The 26,756-nt window shown below is 52.5% G+C and overlaps 1 protein-coding gene across 1 annotated transcript; it reads right to left on the bottom strand.

The window, feature by feature from the left end:
- Positions 1 to 3,452: 3,452 nt before the first annotated feature.
- Positions 3,453 to 25,634, bottom strand: LOC142915941 (uncharacterized). Its single transcript, XM_076061567.1, has 9 exons — positions 25,629 to 25,634; positions 25,420 to 25,512; positions 25,104 to 25,186; positions 14,055 to 14,136; positions 10,464 to 10,597; positions 10,113 to 10,224; positions 9,851 to 9,989; positions 7,026 to 7,156; positions 3,453 to 5,142 (listed from the first exon to the last, which is right to left on the bottom strand). The coding sequence occupies exons 1-9, from the start codon at positions 25,632 to 25,634 to the stop codon at positions 4,501 to 4,503; spliced, it is 1,422 nt and encodes a 473-aa protein (XP_075917682.1). The 3' UTR covers positions 3,453 to 4,500.
- Positions 25,635 to 26,756: the final 1,122 nt, after the last annotated feature.

Here is a 26,756-nt window from a genome sequence, read left to right as displayed (position 1 = left end):
CATCACCTTAATTCACTGAGTGGTTAATTGCTTCGGCCAGGTGCGGCCGTCAAACCGCGTGCCGCTTCAACAGCTGCGAACCAGGTGGGGGGAGGGGGGGTGGGGGGAGGGGGGCGGCGTTGTTGTCGACTCATTGTTTGAGATTCTGTGGCAACGCATTGACCGCTTGGATTGGTGCAAAGTGTCTGTCTCTCTCTCATCATCACCATCATCATCACTACGGTGGCTAGGAGGTTAACTCTCTCGCCTGGTACACGGGGGGTTGTGGGTTCAATACAGACCATGAGGATGTCTGCTGCTGTACATTTGGAGTTATTTCTCTCTCTCTCTCTCATCACTCATCATCACTACGGTGGCTAGGAGATTAACTCTCTCGCTTGGTATATGGAGGTCGTGGGTCAATACAGACCCTGAGGATGTCTGCTGCTGTACATTTGGAGTTATTTCTCTCTCTCTCATCACTCATCATCACTACGGTGGCTAGGAGGTTAACTCTCTCGCCTGGTACACGGGGGGTCGTGGGTCAATACAGACCATGAGGATGTCTGCTCCTGTACATTTGGAGTTATTTCTCTCTCTCTCATCATCATCATCACCACTACAGTGGCTAGGAGGTTAACTCTCTCGCCTGGTATAGGGGAGGTCGTGGGTCAATACAGACCCTGAGGATGTCTGCTGATGTACATTTGGAGTTATTTCTCTCTCTCATCATCATCATCACCACTACGGTGGCTAGGAGGTTAACTCTCTCGCCTGGTATACGGGAGGTCGTGGGTCAATACAGACCATGAGGATGTTTGCTGCTGTACGTTTGGAGTTATTTCTCTCTCTCTCTCTCATCACTCATCACCACCACCACGGTGGCTAGGAGATTAACTCTCTCGCTTGGTATACGGGAGGTCGTGGGTCAATACAGACCCTGAGGATGTCTGCTGCTGTACATTTTGAGTTATTTCTCTCTCTCATCATCATCACCACTACGGTGGCTAGGAGATTACCTCTCTCGCCTGGTACACGGGGGGTCGTGGGTTCAATACAGACCCTGAGGATGTCTGCTGCTGTACATTTGGAGTTATTTCTCTCTCATCACCATCATCACCACCACCACGGTGGCTAGGAGATTATCTCTCTCGCCTGGTATACGGGAGGTCGTGGGTCAATACAGACCATGAGAATGTCTGCTGCTGTACATTTGGAGTTATTTCTCTCTCTCATCATCATCATCACCACGGTGACTTGGAGATTAACTATCTTGTCTGGTATTACAGGAGGTCGTGGGTTCCATCTCGACCTTGACGATATCTGCTGCTGTACATATGGAGTTTTCGTGGTAGTGTATAGTGTATTTTTACGCGTGCATGGTGTGGTGTACACATAAAACAGCGTATCGTGTAGTATATAGTGTACACTACGCGATACACTACCCCAGTGGCGTCGCTAGGATTGGTGTCACCCAGTGCGGTGACCCATGTTGTCACCCCTCATGGACCTCTGCCCGCACCAGACCATACAGACTCCTGAGATTTTTGTACCGTTACTCGTACATCGTAATTCCCATATATCACTGAATGCAATGGCAATATTAGTGACGTAAACAACGAGCAACATTAAAATTACACCTTTAAATGACAATATCGCTTTTAATTACTACTTCATTCTCAAAAACGTTATCGATATAGGTTCACAAAAACTAAATGGCGCAATATTGTAGCTAAAACACCAGAAAATCTGACAAAATTCAGCGACTATAGAAACACCAGCAGTGACCGAAACCGGCAGCGCGTGCAGACAAAACCACGTGACTTCGAAGCGTCACTGTGATTGGGTAGTAACGACAGCTCTGACCGGGGCGCATTAGGTTAAAAAGTAAATTAGCATAGAGTTTTAGCCTTTGTAGGTGTATTGTACACGTGTAGAGGTGCTAACTACTCACTGTTCGGTAACCTGCATGGCCACTAGGTATCAAAGGGGCAGTGCAGCGTTACCTCGGTGTAGATAACGGTTAGGGTCAGACGAGGTGAAGTGGGTCGTAGCCACGGTTTGGTAAGAACCAATCAGACAGTTCCACGTGTGAATGTGGGATTGGTTACACCTGGCCACAAACGGGTATAAGGGTGAGTTCTCTCCCTACACGAAGACCAAAGCCCGGGCTGAAGATAGCCAGGACCCTGGACCCGGCTTCCCGGCCCTTCTGAGGGCTAAGGCTCGGCGTATCCAGTGGTCAAGACCCGCCAGGCCAGCGGTGGGTCAGATAGCCTCCCTAGGTCCAAGCCGGAGGACTGTAGGATAGCGGTAGACGTGTAAGTCCCGCCAAGACAGGATGCTGTACCTCCTTAGGTTAGCAAGAGACTTGTGTGTAGGTCCCGCTAAGTCCGGACGCTGTACCTTCTTAGGGTATCGGTTGAGGGGACCGTATACCCCTCTGTGTGTGTTAAGGACTGTGTAAGAGAAGACAATAAACAGAGTGTGCCTCGTAAGAAGTTTACTCGTCATTATACAACACAACACACGTGTGGGGATGTCAATGGGCTGTGTACACTTACCTGCAGGGGCAGGCAGGGTCCAGCAGGGGCAGTCGCTATATCCCCAGCCCCAAAGCAGGAGGGGGCTATGGGGTGTCCTGGGATCCCCCAGAGCCCCCTCTGGAACTCTCTGGAAGGTGGGCGGAGTCAGGGGCTGACGCACCGGTGCTGGGTATAAAAGCCAGACCACGGGAAGGGTCCGGGGCCAGTCCAAGACAGAAGCCAGAAGACCGGCTGGCTAGTGCCCTGGGACCCCCTAGCCCCGCTGCCCTTGTAAGGACCGGGACTCTGTGTGGCTCAGTTGTGAGACCCTGGGATACCCCCGGCCCGATGTCTTTGTGAGGGCCGGGTCCGAGTGGGCCAGTGGTCGGAACCCGCACCTTGGCTGGGTCGGGTCGGTGCAGCCTCCTCTAGGGCACCCGTAGCCGGAGGACCCAGAGTTGTAGCCCCGTGACAGGGCAACGCTTGCCCGGAGGCAGTAACTCCCCAGGCAGTGGTTGGAAGGGCCCATCGCCCTGTGTGAGACTGGGACTGTACTGCCGGGTGTTTATGTTGCATAAAAGTGTCGCCTCCAAGATTTGTCTCTGACTTCCATAAAACCCGCTGCGCGTGTAAGCTGGACTTAGCTATAGAACTGCAGGAATATATTTATTTATTAAAATAATAAATTTATACTGAAACACTGCACAGAAATTGTACAGTCATTTTGGTGTCACCTCCTCTGATGGTGTCACCCTGTGCGGTCCGCACCCCCCGCACCCCCCTAGTGACGCCACTGCACTACACTCCTATGCACTACCCTATACACTAACCCATACACAACCCCTGTTGTGGGTGTGTGATCTTGCTGATCCTAAACGGGCTACGATTTGCTAATGCGTCATAGTCATTGGGAGCGTAATGGGGCGGAAGCTTTACAAACGACAAACATTTGAGAGTGATGCCAGTCTTTATTAACACCGGAGGAATCTGAAGAGCTGTAAAGCTCTTGGTGTGTCACAGATGTCCAGTAGGGGGCACGGTGTCAGAACGTTACAACAAAAACAACACAAGACACAAACACGATAGGACTTTAACAGTATAGGAAAGGTTGATGGTCACTCATCCAGCTGTGGATTGACCAGTGAGGCCTAGTGGAGTCTGTTCAGTCAGGCCTAGTAAAGACCCAAACACCTCTATTATGGCTAGTAAAGCCTGTTTAGTAAGGCCTAGTGAAGCCTGTCCAGTCAGGCGTAGTAAAGCCTGTCCAGTCAGGCCTAGTGAAGCCTGTCCAGTCAGGCCAAGTGAAGCCTGTCCAGTCAGGCCTAGTGAAAAAGCCTGTCCAGTCAGGCCAAGTGAAGCCTGTCCAGTCAGACCTAGTGAAAAAGCCTGTCCAGTCAGGCCTAGTGAAGCCTGTCCAGTCAGGCCTAGTATAAAAGCCTGCCCAGTCAGGCCTAGTGAAGCCTGTCCAGTCAGGCCTAGTGAAAAGCCTGTCCAGTCAGGCCTAGTGAAGCCTGTCCAGTCAGGCCTAGTGAAAAGCCTGTCCAGTCAGGCCTAGTGAAGCCTGTCCAACCAGGCCTAGCAAAGCCTGTCCAGTCAGGCCTAGTGAAGCCTGTCCAGTCAGGCCTAGTGAAGCCTGTCCAGTCAGGCCAAGTGAAGCCTGTCCAGTCAGGCCTAGTGAAAAAGCCTGTCCAGTCAGGCCTAGTGAAGTCTGTCCAGTCAGGCCTAGTGAAGCCTGTCCAGTCAGGCCTAGTGAAAAGCCTGTCCAGTCAGGCCTAGCAAAGCCTGTCCAGTCAGGCCTAGTGAAAACAGCCTGTCCAGTCAGGCATAGTAAAGCCTGTCCAGTCAGGCCTAGTGAAGCCTGTCCAGTCAGGCCTAGTGAAAAGCCTGTCCAGTCAGGCCTAGTGAAGCCTGTCCAGCCAGGCCTAGCAAAGCTGATGGTCATTCGTCCAACTCATGGGGTACCCCCCCCACCCCTACCCACCGCGCCCGCCCCGGCCTAGAGGCTCGACTCCTCGATGGGGGCGACAAGGAGGAGGAGTGAAGGGGGTGTCGGGGTGGAGAGACGGACAACGACGCCGGGGTCGGAGCAGAAGGGCCTGGCGGTGCCGGTGGTGGGTGGAGGGGCGGTGACGGTGGTGGTGGTGGGTGGAGGGGCGGTGACGGTGGCGGTGGTGGTGGGTGGAGGGGTGGTGACGATAGTGGTGGTGGTGGCGGTGGGTGGAGGGGCGGTGACGGTGGCGGTGGTGGGTGGAGGGGCAGTGGTGGTGGTGGTGGGTGGAGGGGCGGTGACAATAGTGGTGGTGGTGGCGGTGGGTGGAGGGGCGGTGACGGTGGTGACGGTGGCGGTGGGTGGAGGGGCAGTGACGATAGTGGTGGTGGGTGGAGGGGCGGTGACGGTGGTGGTGGTGGTGGGTGGAGGGGCAGTGACGATAGTGGTGGTGGTGGTGGGTGGAGGGGCGGTGATGATAGTGGTGGTGGTGGTGGGTGGAGGGGCGGCTGTGGTGCCACCGCTGCCACCAGGCAGCCCCGGGTCAGTCCGCAGCTGCGCCAGACGCTCCTCCACGCAGTGCGCCGAGAGGCGAGCCTCCGCGTCCTTGTCCCAGCACTCCTCCATGGTGACACACAGCTGGGACAGTCCCTGGGAGTCACGCACCAACATCGTCACCACCACCGCTACCACCACCATCCCCACCAAGCCACCACCACCACCAAGCCACCACCACCACCAAGCCACCACCACCACCAAGCCACCACCACCACCAAGCCACCACCACCAAGCCACCACCACTGCCACCACCACCACCACTGCCACCACCACCACCAAGCCACCACCACCAAGCCACCACCACTGCCACCACCACCGCTACCACCACCACGCCACCACCGCCGATAGCGAAAGATCAAAATCAATCACCGATTGACAGACCGGGAGAGACGATGGTAAATGTGACATCAGTCGTGGTCAATCCACTGCTGGATGAGTGACCATCATCAGAGGTTAAAACGCAACTCCAAATACAGCAGCAGACATCGTCAGGGTCTGGATCGAACCCACGGCCTCCTGTAGACCAGGTGAGGTAGTCAACATCTCATAGCCACCGCTGCACCCTAGGAACATTGACCAGGAGGTGCGACAGAGGAGGCTAAGAGAGAAGGGAGACGACATAGAGGGAGGGAGGAGGGGAGGGAAAGAGTGAGTGAGCGAGTGACTCAGTGAGTGAGTGGGTGAGCGAGCGAGTGACTGAGTGAGTGAGGAAGTGAGTGAGCGAGTGAGTGACTGAGTGACTGAGTGAGTGAGCGAGTGAGTAAGCAAGTGAGTGACTGAGTGAGCGAGTGAGTGACTAGTGAGTGAGTGACTGAGTGAGTGAACGAGTGAGTAGGAGGGTGAGTGAGTGAGTGAGTGACTGAGTGAGTGAGTGGGTGAGTGAGTGACTGAGTGAGTGAGTGAGTAAGCAAGTGAGTGACTCAGTGAGTGAGTGGGTGAGCGAGCGAGTGACTGAGTGAGTGAGGAAGTGAGTGAGCGAGTGAGTGACTGAGTGACTGAGTGAGTGAGCGAGTGAGTAAGCAAGTGAGTGACTGAGTGAGCGAGTGAGTGACTAGTGAGTGAGTGACTGAGTGAGTGAACGAGTGAGTAGGAGGGTGAGTGAGTGAGTGACTGAGTGAGTGAGTGGGTGAGTGAGTGACTGAGTGAGTGAGTGAGTAAGCAAGTGAGTGACTGAGTGAGTGAGTGGGTGAGTGAGGGAGTGAGTGGGTGAGGGAGTGAATGAGTGAGCCAGTCAGTGAGTGAGTGACTGAGTAAGAGAGTGAGTGAGGGAGTGAATGACAGAGTAAGTGAGTATTGTGAGCGAGTTAGTGAGCGATTTAGTGAGTGAGTGAGTGAGCGAGTTAGTGAGTGAGTGAGCGAGTTAGTGAGTGAGTGAGCCAGTCAGTGAATGAGTGAGTGAGGGAGTGTGTGAGTGAGCCAGTGAGTGAGTAGGAGAGAGAGTGAGGGAGTGAATGAGAGAGTGAGTGAGTGACTGAGTGAGTGGGTGAGTGAGTGACTGAGTGAGCGAGTTAGTGAGTGAGTGAGGGAGTGTGTGAGTGAGCCAGTGAGTGAGTGACTGAGTGAGTGGGTGAGTGAGTGAGTGACTGAGTGAGTGAGCGAGTGAGTGAGCGAGTGAGTGAATGACTGAGTGGGTGAGTGAGTGAGGGAGTGACTGAGTAACTGAGTGAGTGAGTGAGCGAGTAGGTGAGTAAGCAGGTGAGTGAGTGAGCTAGTGAGTGAGTGAGAGACTGAGTGAGTGAGAGAGTGACTGAGTGAGTGACTGAGTGAGTGAGCTAGTGAGTGAGTGAGTGACTGAGTGATTGAGTGACTGAGTGACTGAGTGAGTGACTGACTGAGTGACTGAGTGAGTGACTGAGTGATTGAGTGACTGAGTGACTGAGTGAGTGAGTGACTGAGTGACTGAGTGAGTGACTGAGTGAGTGAGCTAGTGAGTGAGTGAGTGAGAGACTGAGTGAGTGACTGAGTGAGATGTCGACCGGGTGCTTGAGCCAGGGCTCCTGGATCGCTGGGCGGCCATTGCCGTGCACCACGATGTGCTGGAGCTCACCCAGCGTGGGGCACTCACCCACCTCGTCCTCAAAGGGAGCGTGGTGCTCACCCAGCACGCCTGGCACAACACACACAGACACACACACAGACACACACACAAACACAACACACACAGACACACAACACAGACACAACACACAGACACACACACACAGACACACACACACACAGACAACAACAACCGCCATTCGCCACTAAGTGGCGGTGACGTCACCACGACGCTTGTGCCAGGCCATGTGCACCTTGAGGCCACGTGAAGTATCGAATGCCCGCCAGCAGGAGGTCACGGGGCAGACCCAGGTGCCACGGGTCGACTGACTGAGATGACTGAGATGACTGGCTGATGCACCACCTGTGCCCCCTACTGTGCCAACCTGCTGTGCTTTAGCCACCCGGCGCTCCGCTCGTTGTTGTGAGCGTCGCTCCTCCGCCCTCCGTTGTTGTTGGAGGGCGACTACCTCCAACTGCCCAGTAGTGTCCTTCACGAGCCTCCTCCACAGAGGCCGATCTTGACACCGCTGGTACCAGTCATCGGCAAGTCCACTCAGCTCCACGTACTCCTGTACCACATCACTCCATCTCTTCTGTAGCCCATGCCGCGCCCGTTTAGCCCCCTTGATCCGGCCGAACAAAAACTGTTTCGGCATGTGGTGGCTGGGCATGCGGGCTACATGGCCCAGCCAACGCAGCCTTGCCTGCCGTAGGAGCTCACCGATGGGACTTTGTCCAGATCTTTCGAGGATTTGTGAGCTCCTCACACAATCCAGCCTGGTTAAACCCAGGATGGATCGTAGGCAGGCCACCCTAAAAGTTTATAACCGGGGGGTCCACGTTTCGCAAGCGTAGAGAAGGGAGGGAATGACCGTGGCCGAGAAGACCTGGAGATGCGGAGTGAGAGACCAGGTAGCTCCATACAGCGTTACGCAACCGATGAAAAGATATTGCCGCTCGACTGATTCGGAGTGAGACCTCTGCTGTTAAACCGGAGCCGGTCATGAGCACACTGCCCAGGTTTGAGAAACTCTCCACCCTCTCCACAACTGCCCCGTCACCAATTGGGAGTTGTGGGGGTGGATTGACCGATGGTACAAAATACCCAGGCAGGTGCTTAGTTTTGGTGGGGCTGATGGTAAGGTCCTACCTCTTAGTGGCAAGCTCCAGGTTCAGCAGCAGCGCCTCCAACTCCTCCTCTGAGTGAGCAACTATCACCAGATCGTCGGCATACGTAACATTGTTGAGCAATAGGGAGCCATCCCTTGACCGCACCCGGGCATCGATCAGCCTCCCATTATATCTGTACCCGATGGAAATTCCACCGGTACAGCTATTGAAGGGCTCATGAACTACGTGGTCAAAATAGATGTTAAATTATGTGGGAGCCAGAGGACATCCCTGTCGCACCCCAAGGTGTACAGCGAATGGCTCCGACTCCCAGCCACGTAGTTTTACCCGGGCCCGCTCATCATCATGAAGGTCCTTAATGATTGTGAGCAGAGGGTCAGGTACTCCAAAAGCACGAAGAACAACCCAGAGCCCAGGCCTACTGATGGTATCATAGGCCTTGACCAGGTCAATAAAGCAGAGATGTAGGTCTTGTTGGAATTCCCTACACCTCTGCTGTAGCAGACGGACGTAAAATATGGCATCAGTGCAGGACCGCCCTTTCCTGAAACCGCATTGGGGCTCCGCAAGCCTCTCCTCAGCGTGCCTGGCAAGGCGATGTCGAATAATCCTTGCCAGGACCTTTCCCGGCACACTGAGGAGTGAGATGCCCCTGTAGTTGTTCCAGTCTGTGTGGTCCGCCTTCTTAAAGAGGGGGACCACCAGAGCATCCTTCCAATCCTGCGGAACCCATCCAGTGGTCCAGACTGTTGTTATGATGTCATGTAGGGCAGTTTGTGCACAAACGCCACCCTCCCTCAGCATTTCGCTTGGGAGATCACCTCTGCCCGGTTCCTTTCCTGGTCTCAGACTCTGGATCGCCTTCAGTACTTCCGCAACAGATGGCACCTCAGCCAGCCACTCACAGGGGGTGACTTCTTCCTCCAATATTTGAGGCACCGCAGCCTCGCCAGGGTCATCCCCACTTTGTCCCATGTTCTTTTCCTGGGTGAGGGATTTCCCCTCCCCTAGGACCTCACAGAAATGCTCAACAAATCTGCAAACCTGTTCCTGGGGGTCAGAGATTGGATCACCGTTCTTTCCCTTAATGATGGTATTACACACACACACAGACACACAGAAACACACACACACAAAGACACACGCACAGACACACGCACAGACACACACACAGACACACGCACACACCACACACACACAGACACACGCACACACCACACACACACAGACACACGCACAGACACACACACACAGACACACACAGAAACACACACACACAGACCCACACACAGACACACGCACAGACACACGCACAGACACATACACACACAGACACAGAAAAAGATACACACACACACCACACACACAGACACACGCACAGACCCACACACAGACACACGCACAGACACACGCACAGACACACGCACAGACACACGCACAGACCGACACACAGACACACGCACAGACCCACACACAGACACACGCACAGACACACCCACACATAGATCCCCCCCACACACATCACGTGGTGTCGGCACCGTGGTATCGGGGTGGGCGGGGTCGGCCAGCACCACGCCCCGGCGGCCTTTGTCTCCCCCGGGGCCACGCTGCCTCCGCCACCGCCACTCACCGCCACCGGCCGTGCAGCGTGTGGCGATCTCCCACAGAACCAGCCCCAGGGCGTAGACGTCGATGCGAAGGAAGGCGTCGCGCCGCAAGCAGACGGCGCCCTCCAGCAGCTCGGGGGCCATGTAGCAGAGAGTGCCGACCTGCAGGGCGCGACGCTCGGGTTTCACGTTCGGCGCAACGCTCTCCGGTCTCTTGGCGGGTAACGAACGGCGGCGGCGTCCGACGCTCGGCGTCTCCGACGAGCAAGCGGCGACGGCGTTTACCCGCGGGATGTCGCCGAGCGGGCGGCCCGGCTGGAGTTTGAGCGCCAGGCCGAAGTCGGCGATGACGGCCGACAGATCGCTCCTCAGCAGCACGTTGTTGCTCTTCAAGTCGCTGTGGGTAGAGATGGACGGGGGGGGGGGGGGGGTGGGGGTATTGGGGTGATATAATAACAAAAAGAGTTTCAAGATTAGATTAGTTTTTAGTTTTCTCTCATCGCGTTCGAGCGGTCGAAGGGTCAGAGAGAGCAGCGTGAGCAGCAAGCGGAGTCTGAACCCAAGGTTGGCAGGGCCCCCCCCCCCCACCCACTCCGCCACCCACGGTGATCCGTGGGCGGCCTGCTACTGACATACCGATGGGCGATGGCCGGCTTGCCTCCATGAACGTGGTGGTGCAGATAGGCGAGGCCGCATGCCAACGTCTCGCCAATGTGGCACAGCTCGGCCCACGACAACGTGGAGCACTTGAGGTGATCGGACAGGGAGCCCTGGGGTGATGAGAGGGGAGCAGCAGCAGTGGTGGTGGTGGTGATGGCAGTGGTAGTGGTGGTGGCAGTGGTGGTAGTGGTGATGGCAGTGGTAGTGGTGGTGGCAGTGGTGGTAGTGGTGATGGTGGTGATGGTGGTGATAGTGGTGGTGGTGGTGATAGTAGTGGTAGTGGTGATAGTAGTGGTAGTGGTGGCGGCAGTAGTGGTAGTGGTGATAGTGGTGATGGCGGTGATAGTGGTGGTGGTGGTGGTAGTGGTGGTGGTAGTAGTGGTGGTGGTGGTGGTAGTGGTGGTGGTGGTGATAGTAGTGGTTGTAGTAGTGATAGTAGTGGTAATGGTGGTAGTGGTGATGGTGGTGGTAGTAGTGGTAGTAGTGGTGGTGATGGTGGTGGTAGTGGTGGTGGTAGTAGTAGTAGTGGTTATAGTAGTGGTGGTAGTAGTGGTAGTGGTTATAGTAGTGGTGGTTGCAGTGGTAGTAGTAGTGTAAGTCTTTGGATGAGTAGTCTATGGGTCTCTATGTGAGTAGTCTATGAGTCTCTGTGTGTTGCTCTTTTCCTCGCACTTTCTGTTTATAGGTGGCGTTGTATCACCACTTTGGAAGGGTCTAGCCAGAGATCAATCGATCTAATTTTTGGTCCGCGTTTTGGGCAACTGAGAAAATGGGAGACGTCTTCTGGCGTTGCTTGGCACAAAGGGCAGCAGCAGTTTGGGACGTTTGGGTCGATTCGATGTTGGTATTCGGCTAGCACGGAGCAGCAGTCACCTAAACGGAGTCGAGCCGGTCTTGTGCGAGTTGCCCGGGTCTGGGGATTTTTCATCGTCTGCTATGGGTGGGGGCCAACCCCCTAGCACGACATTGGGGGCTTGTAGGCGTTCAGGCGGTGCACGGTGGCGGCGGTGCGCAAGTGGTTCTACATTGATTTGGTGGTGCTATTTGGTGGAAGAGCGTTTAAAGTTTATTGCACGTTGGTGGAGCTGAAGTAAAGGAAGGTGGATTTAATTTCCCTAGCAGGTGCAGGGGGGGGGCTCTGAGTAGCTTTGTGCAAGGATGCGTTGTCGAGTGGCATGATGCCGGATATTGATCGGTGAGAAGCTTGCAGTGTTCTTGAATCGGAAGAACTTTGGTTTCTTGGTGGAGATGGTCAATGGGCGCCACGAGGTGGCATCCTGTAGCTAGGCGAAGTGCCTGGTTTTTTGAGGTTTGGAGCTTTTGGTAACCTGTAGAGGAGTGGTTTGGGCACCAAATGGGACTGGCGTAATTGATGATGGGACGTCCAATGGCTTTGTGGGTTAGGAGTAAAGTCTCCTTTTGTTGACCCCAAGATGTGCCGGCTAAGGCTCGTAAGATGTTATTTCGTTTGTTAACCTTTGCATGGACGTTTCTGCCGTGTTGAGCGAAGCTAAACATAGTGTCAAAGGTTACACCTAGAATTTTGGGGGTTTTTGCTAGTGGGAGGCGTTGGTTGTAGCAACCCGCCAGGGTGGTGTGCTTGGTGGTGGTTGCGATGATGCTTATGAAAATATTTTCAGAGTTATGTGCGGATGTGTGGATATGGTTGATGTTGTCGGCGAATAATGCTTCTGATTCTGAAGTAAAAAGTGGCCAGTTGGTTTTTTTAAAAGTTGTAATACAAGCGATGTTCAGGAGTTTGTGAAGGCTTGGCGGCATTGAGGGTCAACACAATTGGTAGGTGGAAGGATCCAAGGGCCCTAAAGACTTACCAGCCGATTGACGACAGGAGGTTTCCTGATGCTATTGAGATATCTGGTGAGGATGAAGGGCCAGATAATGGAACTCTGGTTTGATTTTCACCGAGTACCCCATAGGGGGAGCCGTTCAAGATATTTTACCCTTTTATCTGGCAACAAACCTGACACATTTTTGACAAGGAGTCACGTTTGCTTTGACCACAATACCTGCGGTCAGAATGCAAACAAAAAACACACAACTCTGATAATGTATTGGCACTGTACTTGAAATTGATTGGTCCACACCCGAGACAGTTTTCCTTAGAGCCCTCGTCTAACATGGGTGTTGGACCGCAGGTATTGTGGTCAATGCAAACATGACTCCTTGTAAAAAAAAGGTGTCAGTTTGTTGCCAGATATAAGGGTAAAAACCAATTATCATATTTTGCTACTGGCAAAGGAGGTTCCAATGGTGTAAATTGAGTCGTTGTTTGGTAAAAGTCGATTTATCTTGAACTGATAGTTACGAGGGCAAGAACTGGTCGGTTGGGGTGTAGACGTTGATCACAGTGAGTGGGCCGAGATGGGATTTGATACAGACGCTTAAGACTTCTGTGGCGATATCGGAAGGAGGCATTGGGATTTTAATTTCTTCAAATTGAATGCTGTTATGGTCGGTCTCGACGGAGGAAAGTGAAATTTTAAAATTTGGGCGGTCTCTGGGAATCAATCCGCCATCTTCAAGCCTGGGTCCTCGGTCTCCGGTCTTCGCGCGCGTGGACCAGGCAGCGTGTTCGCTGTCCTGGTCCGACTTAGTAATTATCCCGTCCAGCATGTAGATAGTCAGCCGTGGTGGTCACCACCCTAAGTATATATTCAGCCATGGTGGTCACCACCCTAAGTATATAGTCATCTGTGGTGATCACCATCCTAAGTATATAGTCAGCTGTGGTGGTCACCATCCTAAGTATATAGTCAGCTGTGGTGGTCACCATCCTAAGTATATAGTCATCTGTAGTGATCACCATCCTAAGTATATAGTCATCTGTGGTGATCACCATCCTAAGTATATAGTCATCTGTGGTGGTCACCATCCTAAGTATATAGTCATCTGTGGTGATCACCACCCTAAGTATATAGTCATCTGTGGTGGTCACCATCCTAAGTATATAGTCATCCGTGGTGGTCACCACCCTAAGTATATAGTCATATGTGGTGGTCACCATCCTAAGTATATAGTCATCTGTGGTGGTCACCATCCTAAGTATATAGTCAGCTGTGGTGGTCACCATCCTAAGTATATAGTCAGCTGTGGTGGTCACCATCCTAAATATATAGTCAGCCATGGTTGTCACCATCCTAAGTATATAGTCAGCTGTGGTGGTCACCATCCTAAGTATATAGTCAGCTGTGGTGGTCACCACCCTAAGTATATAGTCAGCTGTGGTGGTCACCATCCTAAGTATATAGTCAGCTGTGGTGGTCACCACCCTAAGTATATAGTCAGCTGTGGTGGTCACCATCCTAAGTATATAGTCATCTGTGGTAGTCACCATCCTAAGTATATAGTCATCTGTGGTGGTCACCATCCTAAGTCATTATCCTGTGAATGTTAACCTGTGGTAATAAACATGTTGCCTCCAAGATCAAGTGTGCACCTCGGTTAAACGCACTACATGTGTGTCTTTGTGCGTGTGTGTTTGTGTGAGTAGTCGAGTCTCTACGTGAGTAGTCTATGAGTCTCTGCATGGTGAGTGAGTCTATGAACCCGCTCGTGGAAGGCGGTGATGATCCACAGCTCGGCTTCGGCGTTCCCTGCAGGGATCCATACTCCTTGGTTCTTTCGGTAAAGTCACATAGAGGCGATTAAGCAGGCACCATATAAATGCAATTGATAAAATAGTGAATGCTTGGGAGCTTATTGGCTCTCGCTCCTGGTTAGAGATCAACCCAACCCACAGGTCCACAAAGACTGGCCGTCCTTACTCTGCAGGTTGAACCTAGGAGCTGAGTGTTCAACTTCACATTCTTGTCATTAAAGGCCTGTGACAAAGGTGCATCTATTGTAGCGACATCGTCTCTGGCTCTCACATCTACCGGGTCTCCACTTGACGTTGTATTGTCTAGGAGTAAGTCCACCCACACTTCCACAAACTGCTGGGATCCATACTCGTTGGTTCTATTCGGTAAAGTCACGTAGGTAAAAAATAAAACAAAAAATCACGACGTTTCGGCCACAACACAAGTGGCCTTTTTTGTTGTTTTATTTTTTACCTACGTGACTTTACCGATTAGAACCAAATAGTATGGATCCTTTCAGTCACGAAAGCTTCAAATCTAAAACTGCTGGGAGTTGCCTCGCTCTGCCTCACAGTCAGAATTCTCCTCCTGCTTCACGTTGCCTCCATCAATATGAAGGTCCCATTTTGGAGTTGAATCTTCATCTTCACATTTCACCTTCACTTCTTTGCTCTTCACCATCACTTCTTCCCTCTTCACCTTCACCTCTTCATATTTCACCTCGGTTCCTTTTCAGTGTCAAAGCTGGGATTTTCCTCCGGTTCTTGTATCATGAGGGATGGGCTTATTGTGGCACTTTGACTTTCACAAGCTGATTTCAAACTCCACTCCTTGTGGATCTTCTGATGCTTCTGTGTTCTCTGGTGTACTTGAAGATTTTGTTGCTGTGAAAACGCCTTCCCGCACAGAGTGCACCAGAAGGGTTTCTCTCCCGTGTGTGTTCTCTGGTGTTTTACAAGATCAGATGAATGTGCAAACGCCTTCACGCACACACTGCACTTGAAGGGTTTCTCTCCTGTGTGTGTCCTCTGGTGTATTACAAGAGCAGATGACTGTGCAAACGCCTTTGCACACACACTGCACCTGAAGGGTTTCTCTCCCGTGTGTGTTCTCTGGTGTATTACAAGAGCAGATGAACGTGGAAACGCCTTCCCACACACACTGCGCTTGAAGGGTTTCTCTCCCGTGTGTGTTCTCTGGTGTATTTTAAGAGCAGATGGCCATGCAAAAGCCTTCCCACACACACTGCACTTGAAGGGTTTCTCTCCTGTGCGAGTTCTCTGGTGCCGTGTCAAATTTCCAGTCCGATCCGTGCTGTATGCACGCTGGTCGCATTGTTGACTTGTCGTACCGAGCTGTGCCGACTGCCTTTGCTCCATCAGACCAGCGTCAGCTGCAGACAGAAAAAAATAATATCCACACCATCGACACGTCAGTATCGATGCACAGAGGAATGCATATATAGTCACATGTGACTTACACGTCTATACTTATTCATATATTCAGGATGTAGTATAAAAGTGTCCCAAATTCATCACAGGGCTGTTATGGCACACAATGAGAGGGCAAATTATTATAAACATGCATGGAAGCCCTCGTATCTTCAAAATGAATGTTCACCCAAAACTCTGAGTACACAATTTCAGCTGTCTGGCTACAAAAGGAATATTTATGAGAGCTAAATTCAGCTGACATAGCAAAAAGTGTTGAAAACAATACTATTTGTGTTATGCAGAAATTCATAAATTAACGTTCAATCGCAACTTAGAGGCGTGAATCCAGGCTCAGATGTCCTTGAATGCTGGGATGAACAGTTCCGACTTCAGCTGAATGTGTGTGCTGTGTAAACTTCCTGTTTCCAATCTTATAAAGAGTTCCAGAGGAAAACAAAAGTAAACTATTGTTATGCTATAACCTCCGTGTTCAACAGAGTTAATAGACGTTACTGCAAACACAAACTGTACACTGTCACTGGTTAAACAGTTGGTGGCGTGTCTAGAATCATGCCTGGCCACCTTTCATCTGCTTGGCATGAATGCTTCCTCACTCCACCAAGTAAGTAATTGAGGCTCAACGAACACAGCCGAGGCTAACTGGAGTTTGCGTGTCTCTCTCCGTGGTGAGATGTTAACTACCTCACCTGGTGTACAGGAAGTCGTGGGTTCGATCCCGACCCTGACGCCTGCTGTATATTTGGAGTTTGCGCGTCTCTCCGTATAGCGTCTTTGACCGATAGACATTGACACACGTATTCTTGTTGATTTCGGTAAAGTTACGTACAGAAAATAACAATAACAGATAATACAATTGAATTAAATAAAGACCACTTGTGTTGCGATCAAAACGCGGGGTTTTTTGCTTTATTTACTATTTTTTATTTTTATTACGTTATTTTATTTTCTATCTACGTGACTTTACCGAAAGAACCAAGAATATTAATTCCTGCAGTCACCAAAGTTTTAAGTCAAAACATTCACACACGTTGACAAAGCCTCACCTTGTGTTGTTGTGGGCAGGTCGCTTCTGATAACAAGAGCGGTATAGCAGCTCAAGCGGGCTTGGCCTGCTAACAAAAGAAAATAAAAACTGCGTGAATATTGACAATAAAACAAAGTTACAAAGTGGCGAGCCGGGTGAAGACAAATTAAACTTAAGCGAGATAATTAAAGTAAACGCAATCAGGCGAGGGCAGGAGGCAAGGCCCCGCGTGGCTAGGCCCCGCGTTGTAAAGTTCCAACCTGGACATCGATTCCCATGCTCGCTGCTACTCAACTGACATCCCTACGAGAGAGAGCGAGGCTCTACCTTGGTAGACAACAACCACCACCACAACAACCACAACAGCAATGAGAATTTCTCACCTCGGATTTCAGTGCAGGAAGCGATAGCTTCCTGTTGCCTCGTGACGTCACGTGGTAGCAGGTGACGTGATGTCACATCCGGGGTACGAGACACGCTCCTCCCACAATGAGTGGCTTCGTAACTGAACACATTAGATAATTAATAAATTATGTTACTGTTACTCGTCGCATATGTCGTGAGCAATGAACCCGTCGCAATAAACTCGCGACGGCTTTAACGAACACATTATGTTAATGAGCCGCCAGTCCTGGGCGTAGCTTTGCCCAAATAAGAATTGCCACTGGAACGATATCGGCAGTGACAAACGGAGGTGACGTCATGTTAAAGAGCGCGGTGGACGGGGGAGGGGTGAATACCTTGGTGACATGACGTCCCTAGCGAGGTACACCTCACCTTGGCGTTTCACGCCGATAAAGTAATGCTGAGTGGTGACGTCACAGAGCAGGGATGGAGTTTAAGTTGATTTAGATTCATTTTCCATTGCTTCCTCCCTTGGGTGCGTGGGCTCAGCTACGCAACGTGAACATTATTGTGTATACACTGTGTGTGTATACTGTGTGTGTGTATATACTGTGTGTGTACACTGTGTGTGTGTGTACACTGTGTGTGTGTGTACACTGTGTGTGTACACTGTGTGTGTTCACTGTGTGTGTGTACACTGTGTGCACTGTGTGTGTACACACTGTGTGTGTGTGTACACTGTGTATACACTGTGTGTACACTGTGTGTGTGTGTACACTGTGTGTACGTATATACACTATGTATGTACATACACACTGTGTATATACTGTGTGTACACTGTGTGTGTTTACACTGTGTATACACTGTGTGTGTACACTGTGTGTGTACACTGTGTGTGTGTGTACACTGTGTGTGTACACTGTGTGTGTTCACTGTGTGTGTGTGTACACTGTGTGCACTGTGTGTGTACACACTGTGTGTGTGTGTACACTGTGTATACACTGTGTGTACACAATGTGTGTGTGTACACTGTGTGTACGTATATACACTATGTATGTACATACACACTGTGTATATACTGTGTGTGTACACTGTGTGTGTTTACACTGTGTGTATACACTGTGTGTGTACACTGTGTGTGTTTACACTGTGTATATACACTGTGTGTTTGTACACTATGTGTGTGTGTGTACACTGTGTGTGTGTACACTGTGTGTGTGTGTGTGTACACTGTGTGTGTGCACTGTGTGTGTACACTGTGTGTGTGTACACTGTGTGTGTACACAATGTGTGTGTGTACACTGAGTGTGTGTGTACACTGTGTGTGTGCACTGTGTGTACACTGTGTGTGTGTGTACACTGTGTGTGTGTACACTGTGTACACTGTGTGTGTACACTGTGTGTATGTGTACACTGTGTGTGTGTACACTGTGTGTGTGTCTACACTGTGTGTATACACTGTGTGTGTGTGTACACTGTGTGTGTACACTGTGTGTGTACACTGTGGGTGTGTACAATGTGTGTGTACACTGTGTGTGTGTACACTGTGTGTGTACACAATGTGTGTGTGTACATAATGTGTGTGTACACTGTGTGTACGTATATACACTATGTATGTACATACACACTCTGTGTATATACTGTGTGTGTACACAATGTGTGTGTGTACACTGTGTGTGTGTACACTGTGTTTACACTGTGTGTGTACACTGTGTGTGTGTGCACTGTGTGTGTATACACTGTGTGTATACACTGTGTGTGTGTACACTGGGTGTGTGTGTATACACTGTGTGTGTGTGTGCACTGTGTGTGTACACTGTGTGTGTGTGTGTGTACACTGTGAGTGGGTGGTGAGTGTGTGAGCGACTGGGTGAGTGAGTGTGTGAGCGACTGGGTGAGCGACTAGGTGAGTGTGTGGGTGGATGAGTGGGTGGGTGAGTGAGTGATTGTGTGTGCGACTGGGTGAGTGAGTGGGTGTGAGTGTGTGAGCGAATAGGTGAGTGTGTGAGTGACTGGGTGAGTGTGTGGGTGGGTGAGTGTGTAGATGAGTATGTGAGCGACTGGACGAGTGAGTGTATGAGTGTCTGGGTGAGTGTGTGGGTGAGTGTGTCGGTGAGTGAGTGAGTGAGCGACTGGGTGAGTGGGTGAGTTTGGTGCAGTAGGAGGCACAGGTGGTGCATCAGCCAGTCTTCTCAGCCGTCTCAGTCAGTCGACCCGTTGCACCTGCTGGGCCTGCCCCATGACTTCCTGCCAGCGGGCGTTCGACACTTCACGTGGCCTCAAGGTGAACCTAGCCTGGCACAAGCGTCGTGGTGGCGTCACCGCCACTTAGTGGCGAATGGCGGTTGTTGTTGTTGTTGGCAAAAACAACTCCCTACTTCCACGTGGTGCCGGACGGGCAACGTTGTCGTGGACAGTGCTGTGGGGTGGAGGGCCAATTAAAATCGGCCTCTACTCTCAGGGCATTTGCGACCACCATAGCGGCTAATTAATTGAAGGTGGAGGGGCTGGTAACCCCTCCACCTTCATTTACTTAATTGAAGGTGGAGGGGTTACCCACTCACCCACCCACTCTCCCAGACACTCACACATCCACCCACTCACCCAGTTGCCCACTCACTCACCCACCCACTCACCCAGACACTCACACATCCACCCACTCGCCCACTCACCCAGACACTCACACATCCACCCACTCACCCAGTCGCCCACCCACTCACCCAAACACTCACCACCCATTCACTCACCCACCCACTCACCCAGTCGCCCACTCACCCAGACACTCACCACCCACTCACTCACCCACCCACCCACTCACCCAGTCGTCCACTCACCCACCCAACCACACGCCCACACGCTCGCTCACCCACTCGCTCGCCCACCCACTCACCCGCCCACACACCCAGCCACCCACCCACTCGCCCACCCACTCACCCACCCGCCCACTCACTCAGCCACTCACAACAACCGCCACTAATTGGCGGTGACGTCACCACGACGCTTGTGCCAGGCTCACGTGGTTAGCATTAATTAATTAAACCATCTCCACCTTCAATTAATTACCGCTTACCACGTGACCCTGGCACAAGCGTCGTGACGTCACCGCCAATTAGTGGCGGTTGTGAGTGAGTGGCTGGGTGAGTGGCTGGGTGAGCGAGCAGGTGAGTGAGTGGGTGAGTGGCTGAGAGAGTGGGTGAGTGGGTGGGTGAGCGTGTGGGCGACTGGGTGAGTGGGTGGGTGAGTGGGTGGTGAGTGTGTGGGTGAGTGGGTGGTGAGTGTGTGAGCGACTGGGTGAGTGAGTGTGTGGGTGGATGAGTGGGTGGGTGACTGTGTGAGTGAGCAACTGGGTGAGCAACTGGGTAAGTGAGTGGGTGTGTGAGTGTGCGTGCGACTGGGTGAGTGAGTGGGTGTGTGAGTGTGTGAGCGAATAGGTGAGTGTGTGAGTGAGTGAGCGACAGGGTGAGTGTGTGGGTGGGTGAGTGTGTAGATGAGTATGTGAGCGACTGGACGAGTGAGTGTATGAGTGTCTGGGTGAGTGGGTGGGTGAGCGACTGGGTGAGTGGGTGAGTGTCTGGGTGAGTGGGTGAGTTTGGCGCAGTAGGAGGCACAGGTGGTGCATCAGCCAGTCATCTCAGTCAGTCGACCCGTGGCACCTGGATCTGCCCCGTGACCTGCCAGCGGGCGTTCGACACTTCACGTGGCCTCAGGGTGCACATAGCCTGGCACAAGCGTCGTGGTGACGTCACCGCCACTTAGTGGCGAATGGCGGTTGTTGTTGTTGTCAAAAACAACTCCCTACCTCCACGTGGTGCCGGACAGTGCTGTGGGGTGGAGGGCCAATTCCAATCGGCCTCTTCTCTCAGGGCATTTGCGACCACCATAGCGGCTAATTAATTGAAGGTGGAGGGGCTGGTAACCCCTCCACCTTCATTTACTTAATTGAAGGTGGAGGGGTTACCCACTCACCCACCCACTCACCCGGCCACACACATCCACCCACTCACCCAGTCGCCCACACACCCAGCCACTCACAACAATTGCCACTAATTGGCGGTGACGTCACCACGACGCATGTGCCAGGCTCACGTGGTTAGCAGTAATTAATTAATTAAGCTCCTCTCCACCTTCAATTAATTAACCCCTCCACCTTCAATTGATTACCGCTAACCACGTGACCCTGGCACAAGCGTCGTGGTGATGTCACCGACAATTAGTGGCGATTGTTGTGAGTGAGTGGCTGGGTGAGTGGCTGGGTGAGCGAGCAGGTGAGTGGCTGAGAGAGTGGGTGAGTGAGAAGGTGAGCGTGTGGGCAACTGGGTGAGTGGGTGGTGAGTGTGTGAGCGACTGGGTGAGTGTGTGGGTGGGTGAGTGAGTGGGTGAGTGAGTGAGTGTGTGAGGTGAGTGTGTGAGCGACTGGGTGAGTGAGTGTGTGGGTGGGTGAGTGAGTGGGTGAGTGAGTGAGTGTGTGAGGTGAGTGTGTGGGCGACTGGGTGAGTGGGTGGGTGAGTGGGTGGTGAGTGTGTGAGCGACTGGGTGAGTGAGTGTGTAGGTGAGTGGGTGAGTGAGTGAGTGTGTGAGGTGAGTGTGTGAGCGACTGGGTGAGCGACTAGGTGAGTGTGTAGGTGGATGAGTAGGTGGGTGACTGTGTGAGTGAGTGAGCAACTGGGTGAGCAACTGGGTGAGTGAGTGTGTGAGGTGAGTGTGTGGGCGACTGGGTGAGTGGGTGGGTGAGTGGGTGGGTGAGTAGGTGGTGAGTGTGTGAGCAACTGGGTGAGTGAGTGTGTAGGTGAGTGGGTGAGTGAGTGAGTGTGTTAGGTGAGTGTGTGAGCGACTGGGTGAGCGACTAGGTGAGTGTGTAGGTGGATGAGTAGGTGGGTGACTGTGTGAGTGAGTGAGCAACTGGGTGAGCAACTGGGTGAGTGAGTGAGTGTGTGAGGTGAGTGTGTGGGCGACTGGGTGAGTGGGTGGGTGGGTGAGTGGGTGGTGAGTGTGTGAGCGACTGGGTGAGTGAGTGTGTGGGTGAGTGAGTGTGTGAGGTGAGTGTGTGAGCGACTAGGTGAGCGACTAGGTGAGTGTGTGGGTGGATGAGTAGGTGGGTGACTGTGTGAGTGAGTGAGCAACTGGGTGAGCAACTGGGTGAGTGAGTGGGTGTGTGAGTGATTGTGTGTGCGACTGGGTGAGTGAGTGGGTGGGTGTGTGAGCGAATGGGTGAGTGTGTGAGTGAGTGAGCGACTGGGTGAGTGTGTGGGTGGGTGAGTGGGGTAGATGAGTATGTGAGCGACTGGACGAGTGAGTGTATGAGTGGTTGGGTGAGTGTGTGGGTGGGTGAGTGGTTGAGTGAGTGGGCGAGTAAGTGAGCAAGTGAGTGGGTGAGTGAGTGGGTGAGCCAGCAGGTGAGTGATTGGGTGAGTGGCTGAGTGAGTGGGTGAGTAAATGGGTGGGTGAATGTGTGAGTGACTCGGTGAGTGAGTGGATGAATGAGGAGGGGTACTGCGGAGGGTGGGGGGGTGTACAGGGGGTGAGGGGTAATGATTATTATACAAGGCGGTCCAAAAGTTAGGACACAGTTTCTTGGGTTTCTCTTTAAGTTCATTGTCATTTTTCGAGTTTATAAAGTTTAACACGTAGGCTTTCGCGACCAATATTATTCATAATAAAGGTTTTTGGGTTAGATCACGTTATTTAAAAATGTGTCGTAACCCTCCACCACCCGACACGGCCAATCAGCAAAAAAAGTGTCACGTTGACAAAAGACAAATAGTTCACTACTTTAGCCCACCGGTGTGTTGAAGAGTGAATCCACAACATTTACAGTTTGAGTAGTACTGTGACGTTTCGCTCGTAAATACATCCAGCATCATCGGGCAATTCGCCAGAATGGTAAAGCCCTCGCTTGCTCCCGGTTTTATATAGAGCAGCAGGGTGACGTCATCATTTAACTCATATCAGGTGCAGTGATTAGAGGCGGATGGGGGGGGGGGTATTGTAATTATGTAATCTATTAGTAATCAGTCAATGGTTATGATTAGTAATGAGTTGTAGATTAGTAATTAGTTGTAATGTGAGTTAGTGATTATATGCTATGTTAGTAATCCGTTAATTAGTATGTGTTTCCCCTATGAGGAATTGTAATATGTATTATTTCATAATACGCTTCCAGGCCGCACTAAGCCTGTAGCTGTCAGAGTGATTAAAGTTATTTTTTTCCTCTCAATTTCAATGGATTCTCTAATTAGTCTTTGCTAGTAATAATTAGTTTTACACAACACTTCAACGTTATCAAAATCAATTGAGTGTCCTTGTTGACAAGCATGTTCTGCCACTGCCGACAGTTGTTTTTCAGATAATTTAATATTTCTTTGATGTTCTTTTAGTCTTACACTGATGTTACGTCCCGTCTGTCCAATATAGCATCTGCCACATAAACAATCAATCCGATATACACCTTCTGTTGATAATTTAGGTAATGCGTCTTTAGTGCAAGATACTAGTTTTTGAATTTTGTGTACTGTACCAAATCTTACTGTAATGTTTTGCTTTTGCAAAACACGGGCTAATTTGTCAGTTACTCCTGAGATATATGAAATTTTTATTGTTTTAACAATCTGATCGCTTTCAGCAGTATTGCTTTGCGACCGTGGTTTGGCATTCAGTGCTCTGTTGATTTGAGCATTATTGTAGCCATTCTGTCGTAGTGCGTCTTTAACGTGTTTGATCTCTCTCACTAGACTTTCACCATCTGACACTGTTTTAGCCCGATGTATGAGCGTCTTGATAAGAGAGGATTTCTGAGCTGGATGATGATGTGAATCTGCATTCAGATAGGCATCAGTGTGCGTTTGCTTTCTGTAAACGCTGTGTGTTATTTTACCGTTTAGGCTATGTCCAAGCAAAATATCTAGGAATGGGAGTGTGTTATTCACCTCCATTTCCATGGTGAACTGGATGGCCGGGTTTTGTGCATTGAGATGATTTAGAAAATCATTAAGTGTATCTTTAGCATGTGGCCAGACAATCAAAGTGTCATCCACATATCTAAACCAAAAAGATGGTTTTAATGTGAATTATTTGTCTTTTGTCAACGTGACACTTTTTTGCTGATTGGCCGTGTCGGGTGGTGGAGGGTTACGACACATTTATAAATAACGCGATCTAACCCAAAAACCTTTATTTTGAGTTTATATAGGTAGCTCTGCTTAAACGCGTCTCTTTCTCTCCATCCATCTCTCTCTCCACTCTCCCTCCCTCTCTCTTCCTATCCCCTGTAGGTTTGGGCCCGAGCGAGTTCCTGCCGGTGATTTGGCTCTTCAGGAGTTGATTCCCCCCGTGACTTTGTCGGCACGAGGCAACCGCGCGGAGCGTCAAGGGCTCCACCGGGCCCCAAGGCGCCGCCCCGGCACCACAGTAGCAGCCAAACCACTGGCGCTCGGCATGGCCTGCATGAAGAAGGTCCTACTGGACCTCATGTTGCGCATGGGGTACAACATCGTCCGGGAGAACGGACAGAGGAAGTTCGGACCGCCGCCCGACTGGCAGGGGCCCCCTCCCGCCCGTGGCTGCGAGGTGTTTCTGGGGAGGATCCCGCGCGACCTCTACGAGGATGAGCTGGTGCCCGTGCTGGAGACGGTGGGGAAGCTCTACCAGCTCCGCCTCGTGATGGCGCACGGCGGAGAGACCCGCGGCTAAGCGTTCGCTACCTACGCGACGCTCGCCCAAGCCACGGATGCCGTCAAGAAACTCAACAAATTAGAGATCCGTCCCGGACGCCGCATTGCAGTCTGCATCAGCGTGGACAATCGCCGCCTCTTCATTGGGGGGCTGCCAAAGGACAAGAAGCGAGCGGAGGTGATGATGGCGATGAGCGGTGCCACGGAGGGCGTGGTGGACGTCAAGATGAGCGTCTGTTGCTGGGACAAAACCCTCAACCGAGGCTACACGTTCATCGAGTACGGGAGCCATCGCGCGGCCGCCATGGCCCGGAAGAAGCTCCTTCGAATCAACTTCCGGCCGTGGGGCCGGACCATCAAGGTGGACTGGGCCATCCCGGAACAGGTGGCCGCGGCCGCGGCGGAAGACGAGGAGGAGACGGAGCCGGCGGTGCCAGACCTACTGCAGCCGGAGTGCACGGCCACCGGCAAGGCCGCACACAGCCTGTTTGGGGGCTGCGGGGCACGCACGCGGCTGTGGTGGGTACCTCTCCACCTGCGGCCCATGCCCATGGCTCTCGAGGTGCTGCCGGAGGCGGCCGTGCTGTCGTGGGAGGTGCGGCTGTGGATGCTGTGCCGGACCGCCGGCGTCAGTTACCCGACCTTCGAGCTGCACGCTCACTCGGGGCCCGGGATACCCGCGGGCCTCCTCTATAAGGTGTCGTTTCCAGGGATGGGAGAAGGCGCCGGCATCTTCCCCGCATTTCTGAGCTCCAGCGAGGAGGGAGCGCGGGAGGTGGCGTGTCAGCTCGTGCACAACATCCTCAGCGATGCGAATCTTCTGAGAATGTGCCCAGCCCCCACCGCGACACCGCCTCCCAGCCGCCTCTCCCAGGACCTCTCGGCGTAACCCGGCTCCTTCCCCGTGACCCGGTAGGCGGTCGCCATGTGCTGTACCTACACCAACAGCGACATGTACCCGTAGCGCCATGTGTCCATTGCAGCGGCGTTCATCAGACCGCTGACGATGTTCTACCCACGAGCCCTCACTTAGCGTTCGCTCTGAACCTCACGTCCATTGCGACGTTCAAACTGCAAATTGCCCGGCCACTCGCTCTTCATGTTCACGTTCCCGCACGCTCTGCACTCAGCCATCCGCCCCCTTTCCTTTTTACCTCGTGGGGGGGGGGGGAGGGACCACCCCTGACTTCGTTTGACTCGTCGCTCCTTCTCACCAGACCACGCGCCGCTACCTCGCTCGCTACGCACGTCTCACCAAATGACTCTCCACGTTACGTCTCGTCACTATGCCGGCTCTTCTTGGCCGCGATTCCGGATGGCGGCGTGACGACGACGGAGAGAGATGCCGGCGAACGGCGACACGCCAGGACCCGGGACCCCACGCACGAGGCCCGAGCTCCGGGTCCGCTCCCCCTTATATCCCCCCAGGCGTGGCTAGGCTCCGCCTCCGGCCACGCCCTCTCGTGGAACCTTGGAGCAGGTTACACGAGAGGGCGTGGCCGGAGGCGTGGCTAGGCCCCGCCTCCGGCCACGCCCTCTCGTGGAACCTTGGAGCAGGTTACACGACAGGGCGTGGCCGGAGGCGTGGCTAGGCCACGCCCTCTCGTGGAACCTTTCGAGCAGGTGACCGGAGTAACTCGGCTAGCCCCACCTGTTGCCCTTGCCCCAGATGCGCCTCCTTCCCTCATTGGTTGTTACCTCTGTGGCCGTACCCGTGAAGCCCTTGCCAGGCCAGCGGGTGTCACCCTGTCATGTCAGCGGGTGTTACCCCTGTGATGTCAGCAGGTGTCACCCTGTGATGTCAGCAGGTGTCACCTTGTCATGTCAGCAGGTATCACCCTGTCATGTCAGCAGGTGTCACCCTGTCATGTCAGCAGGTGTCACCCTGTGATGTCAGCAGGTGTCACCCTGTGATGTCAGCAGGTGTCACCCTGTCATGTCAGCAGGTGTCACCCTGTGATGTCAGCAGGTGTCACCCTGTCATGTCACCAGGTGTCACCCTGTCATGTCAGCAGGTGTCACCCTGTCAAGTCAGCAGGTGTCACCCTGTGATGTCAGCAGGTGTTACCCTGTCATGTCAGCAGGTGTCACCCTGTGATGTCAGCAGGTGTCACCCTGTCATGTCACCAGGTGTCACCCTGTCATGTCACCAGGTGTCACCCTGTGATGTCAGCAGGTGT

Source organism: Petromyzon marinus, unplaced genomic scaffold (genome assembly GCF_048934315.1).
Source record: "Petromyzon marinus isolate PM22_M1 ecotype Great Lakes invasive population unplaced genomic scaffold, UKy_Petmar_22M1.pri1.0 PM_G_Scaffold_37, whole genome shotgun sequence".
In the NCBI taxonomy this organism is placed as follows: Eukaryota; Metazoa; Chordata; class Hyperoartia; order Petromyzontiformes; family Petromyzontidae; genus Petromyzon; species Petromyzon marinus.
Note: the sequence above shows the minus strand (reverse complement) of the source record. Positions and strands in the feature narration are given on the sequence as shown.